Below are 15,113 nucleotides of genomic sequence, written 5' to 3' on the forward strand. Positions count from 1 at the left end.
GCAAGAGTACAGCTATATTCTGAGTGAGTGGGACAAAGCAGGAACAAAACACATTGCCCACAGTGTTGCTCACACGTGAACCCAAAGCAGCAATTTCAAAGAAGTGCTGAACACAAGCATTTGCAAAGCTGCAGGAGGAACTGAACTTCAACTCTGTATGCATTGCTATGTTATTTAACACTTCATCAAAGGAGACAAGGGTTTTGTTTTGGACAGTAGACTTTATTAGAAATTTTCTCCTCATTCATCAGTAAATTCACATTAAAATATGCTGAAGGCAGCTCCGTCTAAATATTTGACATCCTGCCATAACAACAACTTCCAGTTTAAAAACTAGATAACTGATCAGGCAGATAACTTGAAACATGTAAGAAATGCAAATAGAAAGCAGCATCTTAAAAAATGGGATGAGCCTGAAAAATTAATACATTTCAGGTGGAGTTGGGGAAAAAAACCAAAATCAGTCACCCCAAGATGGGAAACAGTTAAATGAGAACTCCACAGACTCTAAACAGTTAAATAAACATTATAACCACACATACATTAAAAAGAGAACCAAGTACTTAGAGTTCATACCACATAAAAATTATAAATCTGTTCAAATAAAAAAAGTGACAAGCTTTCTAAAATACAAATATCCTAAATTCTTGGGATAGTGAACACTTTGTTACAAACTGCAGAACTTTGGAGGGACTAGATTTGGTCTTGCAAACAATGAACTGCATCTTACTGTTACCACATCCAAAACCTGATCTTTCTGACATATATACCAGGTTTTTTCCTCTTGTATTTTTAAATCACATATTCTTCTTCTAGACAATACTCTGCTTCTTTAAATGTTAGAACTTTTAGATATTATAGGCCTGATTATGTTGAGTGCTGAACACTTAAAGCTCTCAACAAGTCTGCATACCAAAGGCAAGGTTTAAATATTTTTTCAAAAGTTACGGTCAAGATTTTTCTTTTGCTAATTTATTTTTATCTATTGGGGTGAGGTGTAGCAGAGAGAAAGAAAAAGGAAAAAAAAAAAAAAACACATTACTGAAGAATTCTCTGTCCTGTATGACAGTGGACCTTGCAGGTCAGATTTTCTATTGGCATTGACCAGAGGCAACAAAGATAAACCAATATGAGAGATGAGAATAATGGCCTTCAGGACTGTAAACACAACAGGCAACAGATAATACACAAATCTCGATCAAATCAATGTTTTCACATTCTTTAGTAGTCCCCCACAGTGATCTGCTTTCACTGGTTCAGAAAAAATATATATTAAAAATTAAATAACACTTAAGTGTCCATCACGAAGATTTATATTTTGCTGTAAACAATTTTCTGCCATTTGCATTGATGTAGTCCAAAGTGAGGCCAGAGGGTTCTAGATGTCTTATTGGTACTGTAAATAATTTTTCAGAGACAGAGGCAAAGGTAGAATTTCTATATCATGCAGGCGGTCTCTGCCAAGAGCAAAACGAATTGATCTTCGGCACAAGTCCATTAAAGGCAGGGGTTCCGCTGAAAAAAATAAAAGAAAGAAAACAGAGTTAATTTTTCTGCTTCTCCATTTACAAGCAATGTTTTATTTATTAATGTAGACTCTGTTTTGTATTAAACAGTCATAAAGACAGTAACGGTATTGTGAAAAACCTGACAACCATGAGGCAATTAAGAGAATCAATACGAGCAAAGACAGAATTCTATGCATTTCACCCATAGTAAGTGACTGTAAAGTTTCGGACTGAACTTCCTTATCTGTAAGGCTTAAAATAATAATCCAGATGCACTCTTCAGGCTTACCAAATCGCAGCATAAGAAGTTAGAAATCTGGAAATGCAATAACGAGAAAAAGAGCCCCTACTTAGTTTCTAACACAGCATTTGTCATGTGTTAATGTGAACTACACTGGCAACTTCTCTTTACTTACCAGTTCCTTCTGCATCTTCGGAACTGGAAATGGTACTTAAAGGGTAACCAAACCACTCAGCAAACACTGCTTTTCCTGCAACACCCTCTTAGCCTTTCTTTCTAGGAAGTTCATCGGAAGCAAAAAAAAAAAAGATAAACAAAAACACCCTCAGAAATCTAGAAGAAAATTAACCTCTTCCTCCATGAATAAATTAAGGGAGGAGGATTTAGCTGACTAGAAGGCAGGGAGGGTGTTCTCACATATACACAAACACCCCCAAAATAGGCAAAAAACATCTGTAGATGCTCTCAGTTTAACAGAAGTGCATTAACCATCTGTGATAAATGCCTGGCTGATAACACTTAAGACTGGAGGCCCAAACACAGTGGTCTGTAGCATCTCAAACCGTCTCACCCCTATATCCCGCCCTGGCCTGCGGAGCTCACACTGAATTGCAGGAACCATCATTGAATTTGCATCTAGCCGTAGCATGAAGGACCTCTGTGGCTGCAGAGCCGGTTACAGCTATCTGCAAGAACAACTTTAACCAGATGGATTTGGTTGCACATGTTGGTTTAAAAGGGTAGGTGCTTAAAAGACTACAGGAAACACTTCCTCTTTACATGATAAAACAGTAGTAGCCTTGCCTTTAAAACCTTACTAGGACTTTAAAATGGAGAAGGGAAAAAAAAAAAAAAATCATGTGCCTATATTATATTAATAACCTTTTATAAACTTGCCAGATCACTTACAAATGCTCAACACTGCACAGCACTCAGTGTTTTTATCTAGAGCTCTTTCACAAGCCACAAGTAGATTTCCAAAAACTACATTAACCTAAACAATCGTTTAGCTGAAACTATTTCAACTTGAAAAAAATCATTACAAAGCACAAAATATCCAATTTAAATTGGCTTTATATGCTAGAACTGTCCGCTCTGGTGACACACCACTGACTTAATGGATTTGCCATCATTTATCCCAGCATCACAATTGATCCGTATAGTCCACAGTTCACTACGGTGTTTCCCAAAAGTGTCTAGCAGAAAAGCTTAGAGAGCATTCTGTTGTACGCTAAAAGACTAGAAAGCTTATTTTACTTTATAACCACTTCAGTCACTCAGATATAGAGTCTACTTCTCTGTAAAAATCCACTTAATCTGTAATACTGTCTATTAAAAGATTAAATAAAAAGTGACCTTACATTCCAGTAATAAAGTAACATTTTCTATACATTGGTGATCTTAAGTTTTTATTTTCACATACCAGAATTATGACCGTTAAGTCTTAAGGGATGGAGCTGTAAAATTTATCAACCAGGATTAATAAATTGGAGCAAAAATAGCTCATGAGTTCCAGGACACAGAATACACCACATCTTACAAGTCTTACACCATAAACAACGATTTTCTGAATATCTTCCCAAAATCTCCGAGGTCCCACTAAGGAGATGTAAAATAAAGACTAAGAGTGTTTAAAGCCATTAACTGACCATGTGGTTCTTTTTTTTTTTTTTTATTCCCCTAGACAAAGGAGTATGTAAAATGTAGCCATCTGCACAGCCAGGCACAGAGTTAATCCTAAACGTCAAAATACAATTTAAGAAAACATTAAAATATTTTTCAAGTTGAAATTCTAAATAATGTCTCCTGTCTCACTTCTTCAGGGAATTTTCAAATGCTAAAGAAAATGCCCCCAAGTGTTTGCAACAGCTGCTAAATTACACGTACTGAATGTGGTTTTCCAACTTGAAAATTTAACTAAACTCTTTTCCCTTTTTCTATCCAACTGCAGTTCAGATCTACAACAAATTTAGAACAGGCTTGTCCTACAATACTAAATAAAAGTTATATTTTCTGGGCTTCTGGCTGTAAGAACTTGAGGAAAAGTTGTCATAACAGCAGTTTAAGTAAAAACATTTTTACAGCTGTGAATAGTCCTAAATGATCAAAAAATAAATTCAGAAAAACAAATAATCTTATTTTTCAAATTAGTTTATGGGATAAATGTAAAACTTTAAAATTAAAGACCAGCAATATTCAGGCAGCCTAACTCAACAGAAGCATTATTCAACATTTGGTATATACCTTAAGGCGAGCACTCTCCCATCCATCACATTGCACATTTTTAGTTAAGTATTTTACAAAGGAGGATCGTTCGGAAAAAAGTTTAGAAGCACAAGTTAGGTTCTGAAAACCGGACAAGTTCCAGCGGGAGGCACTGGGATTAAGAAGGGGGAGACAAAGTACAAAGATGATGCAGACCTTCGGTGCTGTGCTCTATGGCAGCCCGGAGTGCTCCTCAACTCTGCCATCTGGGGTCACCCCCCGAGCACCCTGCCCTGAAGCTAAGACAGGCTCAGCCGTGCTCCGATCTCCAGGCCCTGGGCTAGGTGGGTACCATTCTGTGCCCCAGCAGGTCCCCTGCCTTGGGAACCGACAGGGCAAAGGCATGCCGGAGTGCCATGGCCTGCAATCTAGACGTAAGCAAGTGGGAATTTCAGAGATGCTTTAACATTCATCAGGTGCCAGTATCTGGCGCACAGCCTAGCTGCCATATCCGGCACTCACGCCGTGTGCCAGGCCCCGCTGTGCCCCCACTGCTGCTCCGATGATTCTCTAGTTGCATTTCCCACACTGGAGCTCAGAGAGAGGGAACTGGGATGCTGTTAGCACAGCACAGCGTGCTGGTGAGGAAATGGACTGCTGCAAAGAGGTTTGCTCATCATCTGTTGTAATCGCTGAATCGTTGTCTTTCACACACAATGGAATGAAACTGGAGCGTTCAAGCCTCCCAGAACATGAACTACTCATTTTGCTGAAGTTCTGCGACCTCTAATAACGTTCTTGCCATTAGAAAAAGGAGAATTGAATTGCTCAATTGGAATGCAAAATACACATGCAAACACCAAAAGGGCTGCAGGTTTTCAGAAATAAAAATACCACAAGTAGCTCAGCCCTTTCGGAAAGGAAACGTTCAACCATCCCAAGTATATATTGCTGTGCACCCCACCTAAGACACACACGTAGACTTGATGTATCCAAAACACTCAACAGCACACTCAAACGTTCCAAACAGCATTGTCAAACTGCTATTTTAATTTGAGATCATACAAATGCTGAGAATAGTTTAATAATGCAAGAGATAGGCAGATGAATATTCTGAAGACACACAGTTAGCTGTAAGTTTGGCTACTGAAAAGGTCTTTCTTTCACATTAAATATTTACCTTTGAAAAACTTTAAAATTCAGGGGTATTAACTGATTGTCAGAACATCTCACTCATTAGTATACCTAATATGCATTTTAAGTGTTGCATTTTTAGAATAAAACACAACGGAATGAAACTGGAGCATTCAAGCCTCCCAGAACATGAACTACCCATTTTGCTGAAGTCCTGCGTCTTCCAATAACGTTCTTGCCATTAAAAAAAAGGAGGAATGAATTGCTGAGTTGGAATGCAAAATTGTAAAGAAAACATGATTCACAAGAATGACTCTTTATATTAAATTTCCAACCAGGCTAAGAAATTCAAAGTGAGCCACTCCGGGGCAAGGCAGCAAGCTTCGCAGCGGGAACCCAGCGCCTCCTCCCAGGCTCCAGCAGAACTCGTATCATGGGTTTACTGTAGATGGGCCAGTTCTTATCAAGTTGCAAGGTAAGTGGAGCTCCTATATTGAAAATGCAACACTACTAAGTATTTTCATTTTCCATTCCTGATTTTACACCCCCACCCCCCAAGCACACACCCTGTTTCCTGCGTGTAAATTTGCATACACGGCCTAATATGCTTTTTCTACTGCTGTCTCTAAGTTAGCACCTTCCGGAATGCAATCACAATACTGTATTTGCTTGTTTTTCACCTTCAAAATATCCACAGAGAGAAAAGCACAACTACAGCTTGGTGGGTAAGAGATGAACTGAGCCTCAGGCCATCTCCTGCCACCTTCCTGAACATACCTTAAGGAACAGTCTGCTCATTTAAAGTTTACTATGAAACCTCTTGACCCAAAATTAGCTCCTCACAACTGTCACATTACTGAAAACTATTTTTCAAGAGGAAAAAAAAAAAGTGAGAAAATAGTACTGTTTAGTTTATGTGGCAACGTTTCATCCCTGTATCTCCCAGTTTTTTACCAGTGGTTTACAAGCAGGCCCATTTAAAAAACCCAGCTAAGCAGACGACCTTTGCTTCTGTTCCTCAGCAGTATCCGCAGCAGGAGCACTGCAGGTCCCCGAGTGGGGTACGCTGTCACAAACCTTCCGTTTTCCCTACGCAACGGTTACACACACACCGACACCTGCACCCCTGGGAGCTGGGGCACAACAGCTGCTCACCTTACGTAGAGCTGCATTTCACCAAGCGGTGTAAAAAATAGCTGCAATAGTTATTTAATGTAATAGCAAAGAGCTTAAAAATAGCTTACATAGCTATTCAGTAAATTAATTTAAAATAGCTATTTAGTAGCCACTTAGCTATTGATAACACAGAATAGCCGTGTTTATGTATCTGGATTTATTTGTTCTAATGTTATCACTGACAGTTTAAGGACAAAGGCAAAGAAATGTTTGTAACTAGAAATAACTATGTGCTCATGAGCATTTCCGCAATAAATATGCATCTGCGATAGCAATTTGCACATCATTACCAGCTGAAAAGTTCATTTAATTTTGGCGACCTGTAGTTATTTAACAATCCGACACTCCAACAAGACTGCCTCATCTTTGTAAACAGGCTTTTATAGTTGAGATACTAAAGTCATTTAGGATCCAATAACACTAAATGTTATTAACTGCGATGTTACATAAGGTTCATACCAAAGAGCAGCTTTCAGCACACAACAGTTGTTTGCCAAATGACAATATCAATTTTTAAAAGAAATTTTTAAAGCTGTAACAGCACATAATGTTCATGGCCTTCACTAGCCTATGAGGAGCATATTTTTATCTCATTTGATAAAACCAGAGCTGTCTGAGGAAAAAAGAAAAACCAAAACCAAACAAACCACAATCAAAGCAAAATTAAAGCTGATTGAAAAACAAAGGGAGTTTTTGTGAGAATCCCTGTAACCAAAAATTTGTTAGTTATTTTATAGGTCTACCTAAGATACCAAATTATCTTATCTTTTGATGTTTTTGGTATTAAACTTACCAAAAAGCACTTCTATTCAGCGATTCACATTGCTGATCCCAACTGCCATCAGGCAGGGTGGGAGCAGGGAAGAGGGAGGACACAGTGGTATGAGACAGAAATGGAATCACACATCATTACAGAAGTGGATGCCATCTCCCCAGCCCCAGCTCTGCTGTGCTAGCAGTGCCATGCGGGAAGAGCCAGCTCATTTACAAGGCAGCACAACCTTTCTTGCCCCAGAATGCTCATCACCTAGCAGAGGAGCGAGGTGATGCAGCACCGCCTCAAGAACGGGGAAAAAAGTAACCTCTTGCAAGAGCAATACATGCCTGGTGCACCGACAGTGGTCTTGGAAACGAGGAAAATGAACAATGCATTTGTTCGTATCCTAACTGGGCATAAGGTTTCCTATACAAGTTACCAGGCTGTCGGTACACGCGCACTAGGCTATTGCCTGGCTTCCCGTTCTGCCCTCTCCTCTTTCCCACCAGCATCACTCCGGTTCCTGCCCTGCGCTTCTTTTGATCTTGGCGAAATACGAGATTCAACAGTCATCAGCATCTTTAGAGGGATGGTGTTCCCATAAGAGTAACCCTCTGTCACAGAAAGGGGATCCAACACAGACCCGAGGTGACCCTCAGACTGTCCCTGTTCTGGTGGGCCTCCCATGAAGCAGGTGGGAAGGGCAAGCTCCCCCCACGGCTCGTGACCGCTCTGCTACCCCACACCTACCCCTTCCAATGGACAATCCTCTGCCCCCTGTCAGGCTGCTTGAGGTCCCGCTGTACTCCAGACTGCGGCACATTTGGGTTTTAATCCTTTTTCTTGAATTTTCCCCCTTCCTCCAGGTATTAAAACACCTGCTAAGGAGTAATGTGGCCTAAGTGTTTCCATTAGGATGATTTAGGGTATACAGAAATTTGTAACTGCCATTTAATTATCACATAGAATAAACATACAAATACACATAAGCCAGGAGTTTTCCTTCCAACCTTTCTGCCAAAGCTTAATGATTGTTTTAATTTTATGCATTGCAGGCCAAATTCTTTCCCCCACATAATACGATACATAAATACACCCCCTGTGACTTATTTATGGCTTCCCTGATGCAACTGATGGAAAATTTGAGTTGTGTTCCTTAACTGGCACAATCTAGAGAAAGGAAATTGCAAATAATATATTAAAGAACATAGGCTTTGACCAATCATAAAAAATGCTAATAAATCTCCTAACAGCAATGAAAATTCAGTCAAAGGATAACAGGATAAAAGAAATCACTTATCTATTTTTCCCACAGATGTCTTCCAGCTCTGCAGCCTACCCCAGCAAGCCATACACGTGAAGCACCTCAGAACAGCCCATTTTAATTACAGCTTAGGCGATCCAAAGGAATCACCATTCTCAAGAAATCTGCAATTAAACAGGAACACCCTGGCTTTTCGAGCAAGGATTACTATTTCTCTCTAACTCCCATGTTTATCTCTCTATATCATGTTTATACCATGTAGGCTCTGGCAGCCTGCTACCAAACTTACGCTGCCTTTGCAGAAGTTGCGTGTACAAAGCTCTGATGTCCCCCGCTGCAGCTGATGCTGTTACGGGAGGCAGAGTGCACACACCCCCCTCCGTCACCCCCTCCCACCCATGCAGCTTGTTCACATCCAGCTGGAAGCTATCGCACTCGCTTCTTCAAAAGCATAATGGGTGGCAGATGGTGAGATTTTTTCCAATCAGTCAAGGCTGATAAACAGCCACTGTGCCTGTATCAGTCAAGGCTGATAAACAGCCGCTGTCTCCAGCAGTTGCCTACTAGGACAAATAAAGCTTTATGTTGTACCACATCAGCACCTTGCCTTTAGCAGACAGGGTGGGGATGTAAAAATACAAAAATAACACAAACATCCCCCTATGTCTGAGCTAAGCCATATCCCACAAAGATTTGGTACTTGAAATTAAATATGCTGAAGGGAGAAAGGAAAGCCAGAAAGCTTGAACAGAGCGAAGGACTCTGTAAAACTTGTCCCCTCCTCCTCTTCATGTCTTGTGCTGGGCTGGGGGGATTGGTTTAGATACCTTTGGCTTTGAAGTGTTAATGCATTTAAGTACAGTTTAAAACTTCAAATCGAGCACCATTTAGCAGAATTAAGCTGAAAACCAGCAATCGGATATTCTGCAGCATTATTTGTTTTCAGTTAATGCTCTCCAGCTGTGCTTGCTTGAGAGAAGAGTTGAAAAGCAGAACAGAATGAAAACAAACCAAAATCAAACCCAAAAGCCAGTGGCCTCTTGATAGGGGTTTGATAAAGAATCTGTCATTTGAGCATGAGTACGTGTCTCCTTGGATTTCTCTTTTGTGTTTCAGTGTTTGCAATCTCCTACAAAGAAGACGCAAGGCCTGGACAATTGGTCCCAACTCATAAGCACCAGAGCACATGCCTAAATCCAACAAAATCAACACAGGCTTCAAATTTATTCCTAAAGATTTCAATTGATTAGACATAAGCATATGCCTAAACATGTTTTTTGAATCATATTGTTTATAGGAGTGTTCTTCCTAGGGAAGCGATTTGTCTGTGTACATTTGTAGGGAGACTATACATATAGTGTCATACACATACGTATCTGTAGAAACCCTCTTCTGAGGCGCAATGTGCTCTACATTTCTTACCCTTTAGGTGTGTTTATGATCCACCTATAACAGGCCCTAGATCAAGCACATTTAATATGTAGAACAGGAGCAATACAAAGTCTGGCCCAAGATGAATCTACAAGCAAACTTCACTGTGGAAACTTTCCTGAAAAACTTCATTTTCTGTATTACAACAGCTAATTTAAATGAACACATGCATTATAATAATTCAACTTCCAATAACAAAACACATAAAAAAATCACAGGTATGACATATTTGAAAGCATTTTAACACACTGTTTCTCCAACCTACAGATTACTAAACCATACTGCTTACATAATTCAGAAGCTGTGAAGGCAGATTAATAGTTTTATCAGTGAACTAATAAGTTTTTGTAAAAAGGAGCAAAGCCCTATCATAACCTGGTTTTGTTAGAGCTCGATGGATTTGCATGCTGCCAGAGAGCCAGCGAGAATGGTGGCCACTGCCCTGCGGAAAGAGGAAGCGCATGTACAATTTCATTCCCCGTGTGCATCGGGAAAATGCAAATAGGATGAGCTGGAAAGATTCACTTTCAGGCCTTGATTTGTTTGTTCTTCTCCTCTCAAGCAGTTCCACAAAACAACTCTTTGCTTAATTCTTGAACACAGTACGAAGGTAAATTGAGACAGTGACTTCAGCAATGACCTAGATGTTCTGGAGTAGAAAAGACACTTAAATATACGCTCTTTAAAACCAACCAACAAACAAACAAAGAAGTACTTGACATCAGAGAGGAGCCTAAGCTACAACCTGAGGCTCCTTAGCTCCTCCCAGCTCAAACCTCCCCAAGTTTAACATGGTGCAAATGACGATTTGGCTTAATCTTTAAGATACACTTCATAACTTTTGCTTTTAGAAACACCTTTATCACCATTAAATTCAGCTTGTGTGCCAGGCCATAAAGAGGGAAGTTAAAACATATCAAGGTGAGAGAAGATTAAAGCTTGAATGAGAATTTCACTGAGTAGATGCACTGGCGTTCAAAGACGATGTTGTTCAGGAGTTATAGACAGATTTATAGGCAAAGTAGCAACAGAGAAAGTTGAAGGAAAGTTCAGGTGTCAAGGACGAACCACCACAGACAACTATTGCTACACGAGTTAACACACTGCAAACAAGATGCAACACGATGACTGCAATACACCAAAACAATTTCTCCTGTTTTATCTGTTCATGAAATGTGCTTCATAAACGGGCATATAAAACACCCATGTGCAGGCACACACCTGTAACAACCCTTATGGCTGTGAACAAGTTTTATTGCTCTGGACAGGGGATCACAAAAAGATTTTAGGTGAATTTTTTTTCCTATCCCTCAATCCATTGGTACCTTTCTGCCTTAATAATATTACAACAGATGATATTTCTTGTTGGGAAACCTAATCATACTGAGTAAAATATTCTAAAATTCTTAATTGTAAGTTTTTGCAGCTGTTCCTAAGCATATTTTTTATTTTGGGTTAAGCTAATCAGGTACACGCACGAGAATGAGAGAATGAATGAATGAAAGAAAAAAGGAAATGCATGCAAGAAGACAAGATGTTGGAGCTACATGCTGAACCAGGTGGGTACCCGGTTGCCTGACTGCCCCATCTGCCCTTCTCCCACTGGCCTGTTTTATCTACTAGTTGCATTTTGTATGACATAGTAATTGCATGGGATGATGAAGAACATACACCCTGTCATCTTTCCTTGTACTGTGCCCTGCACTCTGGCACCTCACAAGAATTTCTAAATACTACCATACTAAAATAACACATGCTCGTTCAGGATTTCCATTGCTTACAACTCACACATTCTCAGCAGGAATCTATCACGGTAGTTTTCCGTATGGGTGTTTAGTATTACACTAAAGTTATTTAGTTAGCAATTCAATTGATTTAAAGCATCTTCAGCATCACATTGCAGCTTTCTTCAAAGTTTCACCATATTGACAAGGCAACAGAACTGATGACTACTACTTTAATTAATACAAATTGTGCTGAGCTGTATAAGACAATTATTATTTGACTACATTACTCATATTATTGTTCTCAATTGCTTTAATTTAAATTACCCGGAGGCTCCAACATATGCATATTTCCTCAAACCAAGTGAAAAAATGGCAGCAGTGTGTCATTTAAATTGTAATGCAACTGTATACAAGCTAATGATCTCTACGGGAGACCCACAAACAGCAGACCTGACTCATCACTTTGCTACTCTAGTTTTGATATTAACAGAATTACATTGGAACAAATCTGGATCAATGATGTTGCAATTAGGCTCAATATAATGAATTCGATCCCACTAGTTTAGTACCACTTATATTTTCAATTTCGTGAAAGTAATTTTTTTCTTAAGTACCATAATCTTTATCAGCACAAAATGGGTACTGGAGGCAATGTGAATTATTTTCACACTGAATTTATGATTTGTCATCATTCCTGGTATGCAAACACAGCTGACACCCTCTGAAAACATTTCTAATGCGTTCACTTGAAACACAAATGCGCTCTCATACCCCAGGTAGAGCACACAGGGCTGCCTTTACTCACTATTGCTCAGGTCTTCTCATCACAAGCTCCTGTTACCAGCTTTTAACCTTGGCAAAACCCTTGTCTGAAATTTCACACAGCTGTGCCACCGCCTACAGCCGGTACTCCTGCCATGTTGTCTTACAAATGGTCCGGCCATTTTGTGAGAAAGCGTGGAACGATGATTTCCATATTACGCATTCCTACAGCCACCGCACGTGGTGTTATCACACCCCGAACCTCAAGCACCAGCATAAAACCCACTGATGGGAAGGGAGAGGTGAGGGGGTAGGTAGGCTAGGAATGGTTTGCCACTAAAGTGACTTTTCCTGTTCCTGAAGCATGGGGGGATCCAACATGGTGACAGAACATTAAGACTCACACACACAAAAAAAAAACAAAAAAACACCCACCAAAAACACACTAAAAACCCCTGGGATTTCACATGGGTTTACTAGAATCCGACAGATAACTAGAGTTTTGCTCACACTGAATTTCTTCATCTCCAGGGCAGCATTACTGTGCAGAAGTTTCCTGTACTGGGTCCTACTGGATACATGGACAGCAGGAGCTGTACTCCTCACAACACTGCTTAAAATATTTGGCAAACTAGGCCTGCAGTGGCATACCATGGCTCCTTCCCCATCCTCCTCCAGCTCACCAGATCCAGCTCACACATTTCCTTTGGACCTCTCAAACTAAACACGATGACTCTTCCCCCAGTGGAACTGGCTTGCTGTTCCAAAGTATTCAGGCACAAAGGGAAGGGCAGCAAGAAGTGAGACTGGGTGAGCTTTCACCCCAGCCCTCTCCTCCTCACACACCTCCCAGCTTCACGCTTGCTCCTTCTGTCCTCGTGCTTTGTGTCACCCACTCCCAGTTTTATGACCACCATCTGCACAGGGCATCACTGGTGCCAAACAAGATGAGCAGAAAGCCAAGCGCAGCTGAACCGCTGAGCAGTGTGGCCACGCTCTGGAAGGAGCTATAAAACACTGTGAAGGGTCTGGGATTATGGCTTCTTGCTGATTCATTATCAAATACGCTCTGTCCATAAACAGCTTTTTCCAGCTCTCGCCACCCCCAGCTGCCAGCCGGCTAATGCAGTTGCACAGGTGTAAATGAAAGCATCATTTGGCCTGCGGAAAAGCTATTATGAACAAAGATTTATCTAGATTTTCAGATCCCAAAGTCAATCTGTAAGGCTGGCAATTAACATTTGGGAACAACAAAGCAAAGCTGAGCAATTCACTCACATCTTCAATGTACTTGTACGCCTTATCTCTGTTGGAAAGGGAATCCCATCAACCCACTAATACAGCTGATTTCAAATACAAAACTAGAATGAAAGCAATTGAATAGGTAATACAATGCTTATAACAATTTCTACATGTTTGTCTTTTCAGATTCATGAAGAGATTCATCTTGAGGCACTCAGCTCACTACTATCTGTGTGTGTACATACACGTGTGTACATATCAAGCACATACATACACACATGCACAAGAACATGAAAGAGTACGAGTACAAGTGAAACATTTGAATGATCCTCTCCTCCTTCCTACACACACGTTTTATTTATTTCAGTGGCAGTACCACACCACAGAGTTTAGTGACACAAAATAGCTATTGCTATTTGATTTTAGATGTCAAAGGGAAACAGACAAATGAGATGAAGCCATGAGCTGGAATTAATACTCTTCTACTTACATTAAGATTAACGTTGTGATTAATAGCACAGAAAAAATATTTCTAGAATCCTACAATACAAAGATGTATAACAGTTTTAGTATAAAATATAAACTAATTTCAACACAGTTTTAGCTACAAAAGGATACATTTTCTCATCCCGACATTCACAGATATGCAGGTTAAGGTTTTCAGAAACAAGTGAGTTTATGCAAACCCGTACTTAGGTATCAGAATAAATAATTTGATTAATTACAGTGTCAAGCAGGCAGCAGAGCTTAGTGAAGACAATAAAGCCACTTCCAGCCCCAAAAAAGGGGTGGCATTTTTTGTCAGTTTTTCCTTTGGTATTTTATTTACAGTTTGGGATATGGTAATTTAAAAATTACATATTAAGTTCTTCAATGGGAAGAATTATGGGCTTGTTTGGGGGATGTGTGTCTTTGCTTTGGGTGGGTTTTTTATTATTTTTAATTAGTGGAGTATCAGTTTGATGCCAAATTTCCATTATGTTTTAATAGATTCTAGATAGACTCCTTTACTAACTATCAAGCCTTATATTTTGAACACTAATTTTTATCTTTTTCTTAATGTGATTACAAAAAGAAAAAGAAAAAAGTGAGAGACAAATATCAATCCCCTTTTATGCTTTTGTGGCATGTACAAACATATGTATTATTTTTATTTATATACATATATATAACTCCACTATGACTGCTGTCTTTTCAACCAAATCTTCTGATCTGTTAAACCATTTAAGTATGTCTAATTTTCTCCTCTTACTGGCTGTCTCCTTCCCTTTCTTCTCTGCTCCAAATCTCAAAACAGCCAGTGTCATTCAATGAACTGGGGTTTAAAAGCAAAAAGTCCTTCTAGCTGTGGGTCTGTAAACATCAGGCACAGCATATTTTGCTTTTTTTAATCCAAGAACTAGGTGACATTGGTGCAACAGATGAAATGCTACATTATCAAACCAAAGTCTTTAACTCTGTACTTAATCTGAAGTACAAACCCCCAAAATATTAAAAGCACATTCAGAATTACACACAGCACAAAAGAATGCTTCCCACCGAATTCCTTCTGCTCCCTGTCGACTCAGCCTTTTTCACTCCACCAGCATTGTCAGCAAAGCCAAAGGGAATTTTGCCAGGGTAAATACTGCTAAATGGGGTCCCCCATACACAGATATTTCACTTT

The 15,113-nt window shown here is 39.7% G+C and overlaps 1 protein-coding gene across 1 annotated transcript in view; it reads right to left on the reverse strand.

Moving 5' to 3' along the window:
* Window positions 1-207: 207 nt before the first annotated feature.
* The window catches only part of SPSB4 (splA/ryanodine receptor domain and SOCS box containing 4), a 90,250-nt gene continuing 75,344 nt past the window's right edge, over window positions 208-15,113 (reverse strand). Inside the window, exon 3 of the mRNA XM_040613821.1 lies at window positions 208-1,515. Within this exon, the coding sequence (XP_040469755.1) occupies window positions 1,388-1,515 (128 nt within the window). The 3' untranslated portion in view covers window positions 208-1,387. The remainder of the gene's footprint in view (window positions 1,516-15,113) is intronic.

The sequence above is a fragment of the Falco naumanni genome, chromosome 13 (genome assembly GCF_017639655.2).
Source record: "Falco naumanni isolate bFalNau1 chromosome 13, bFalNau1.pat, whole genome shotgun sequence".
In the NCBI taxonomy this organism is placed as follows: Eukaryota; Metazoa; Chordata; class Aves; order Falconiformes; family Falconidae; genus Falco; species Falco naumanni.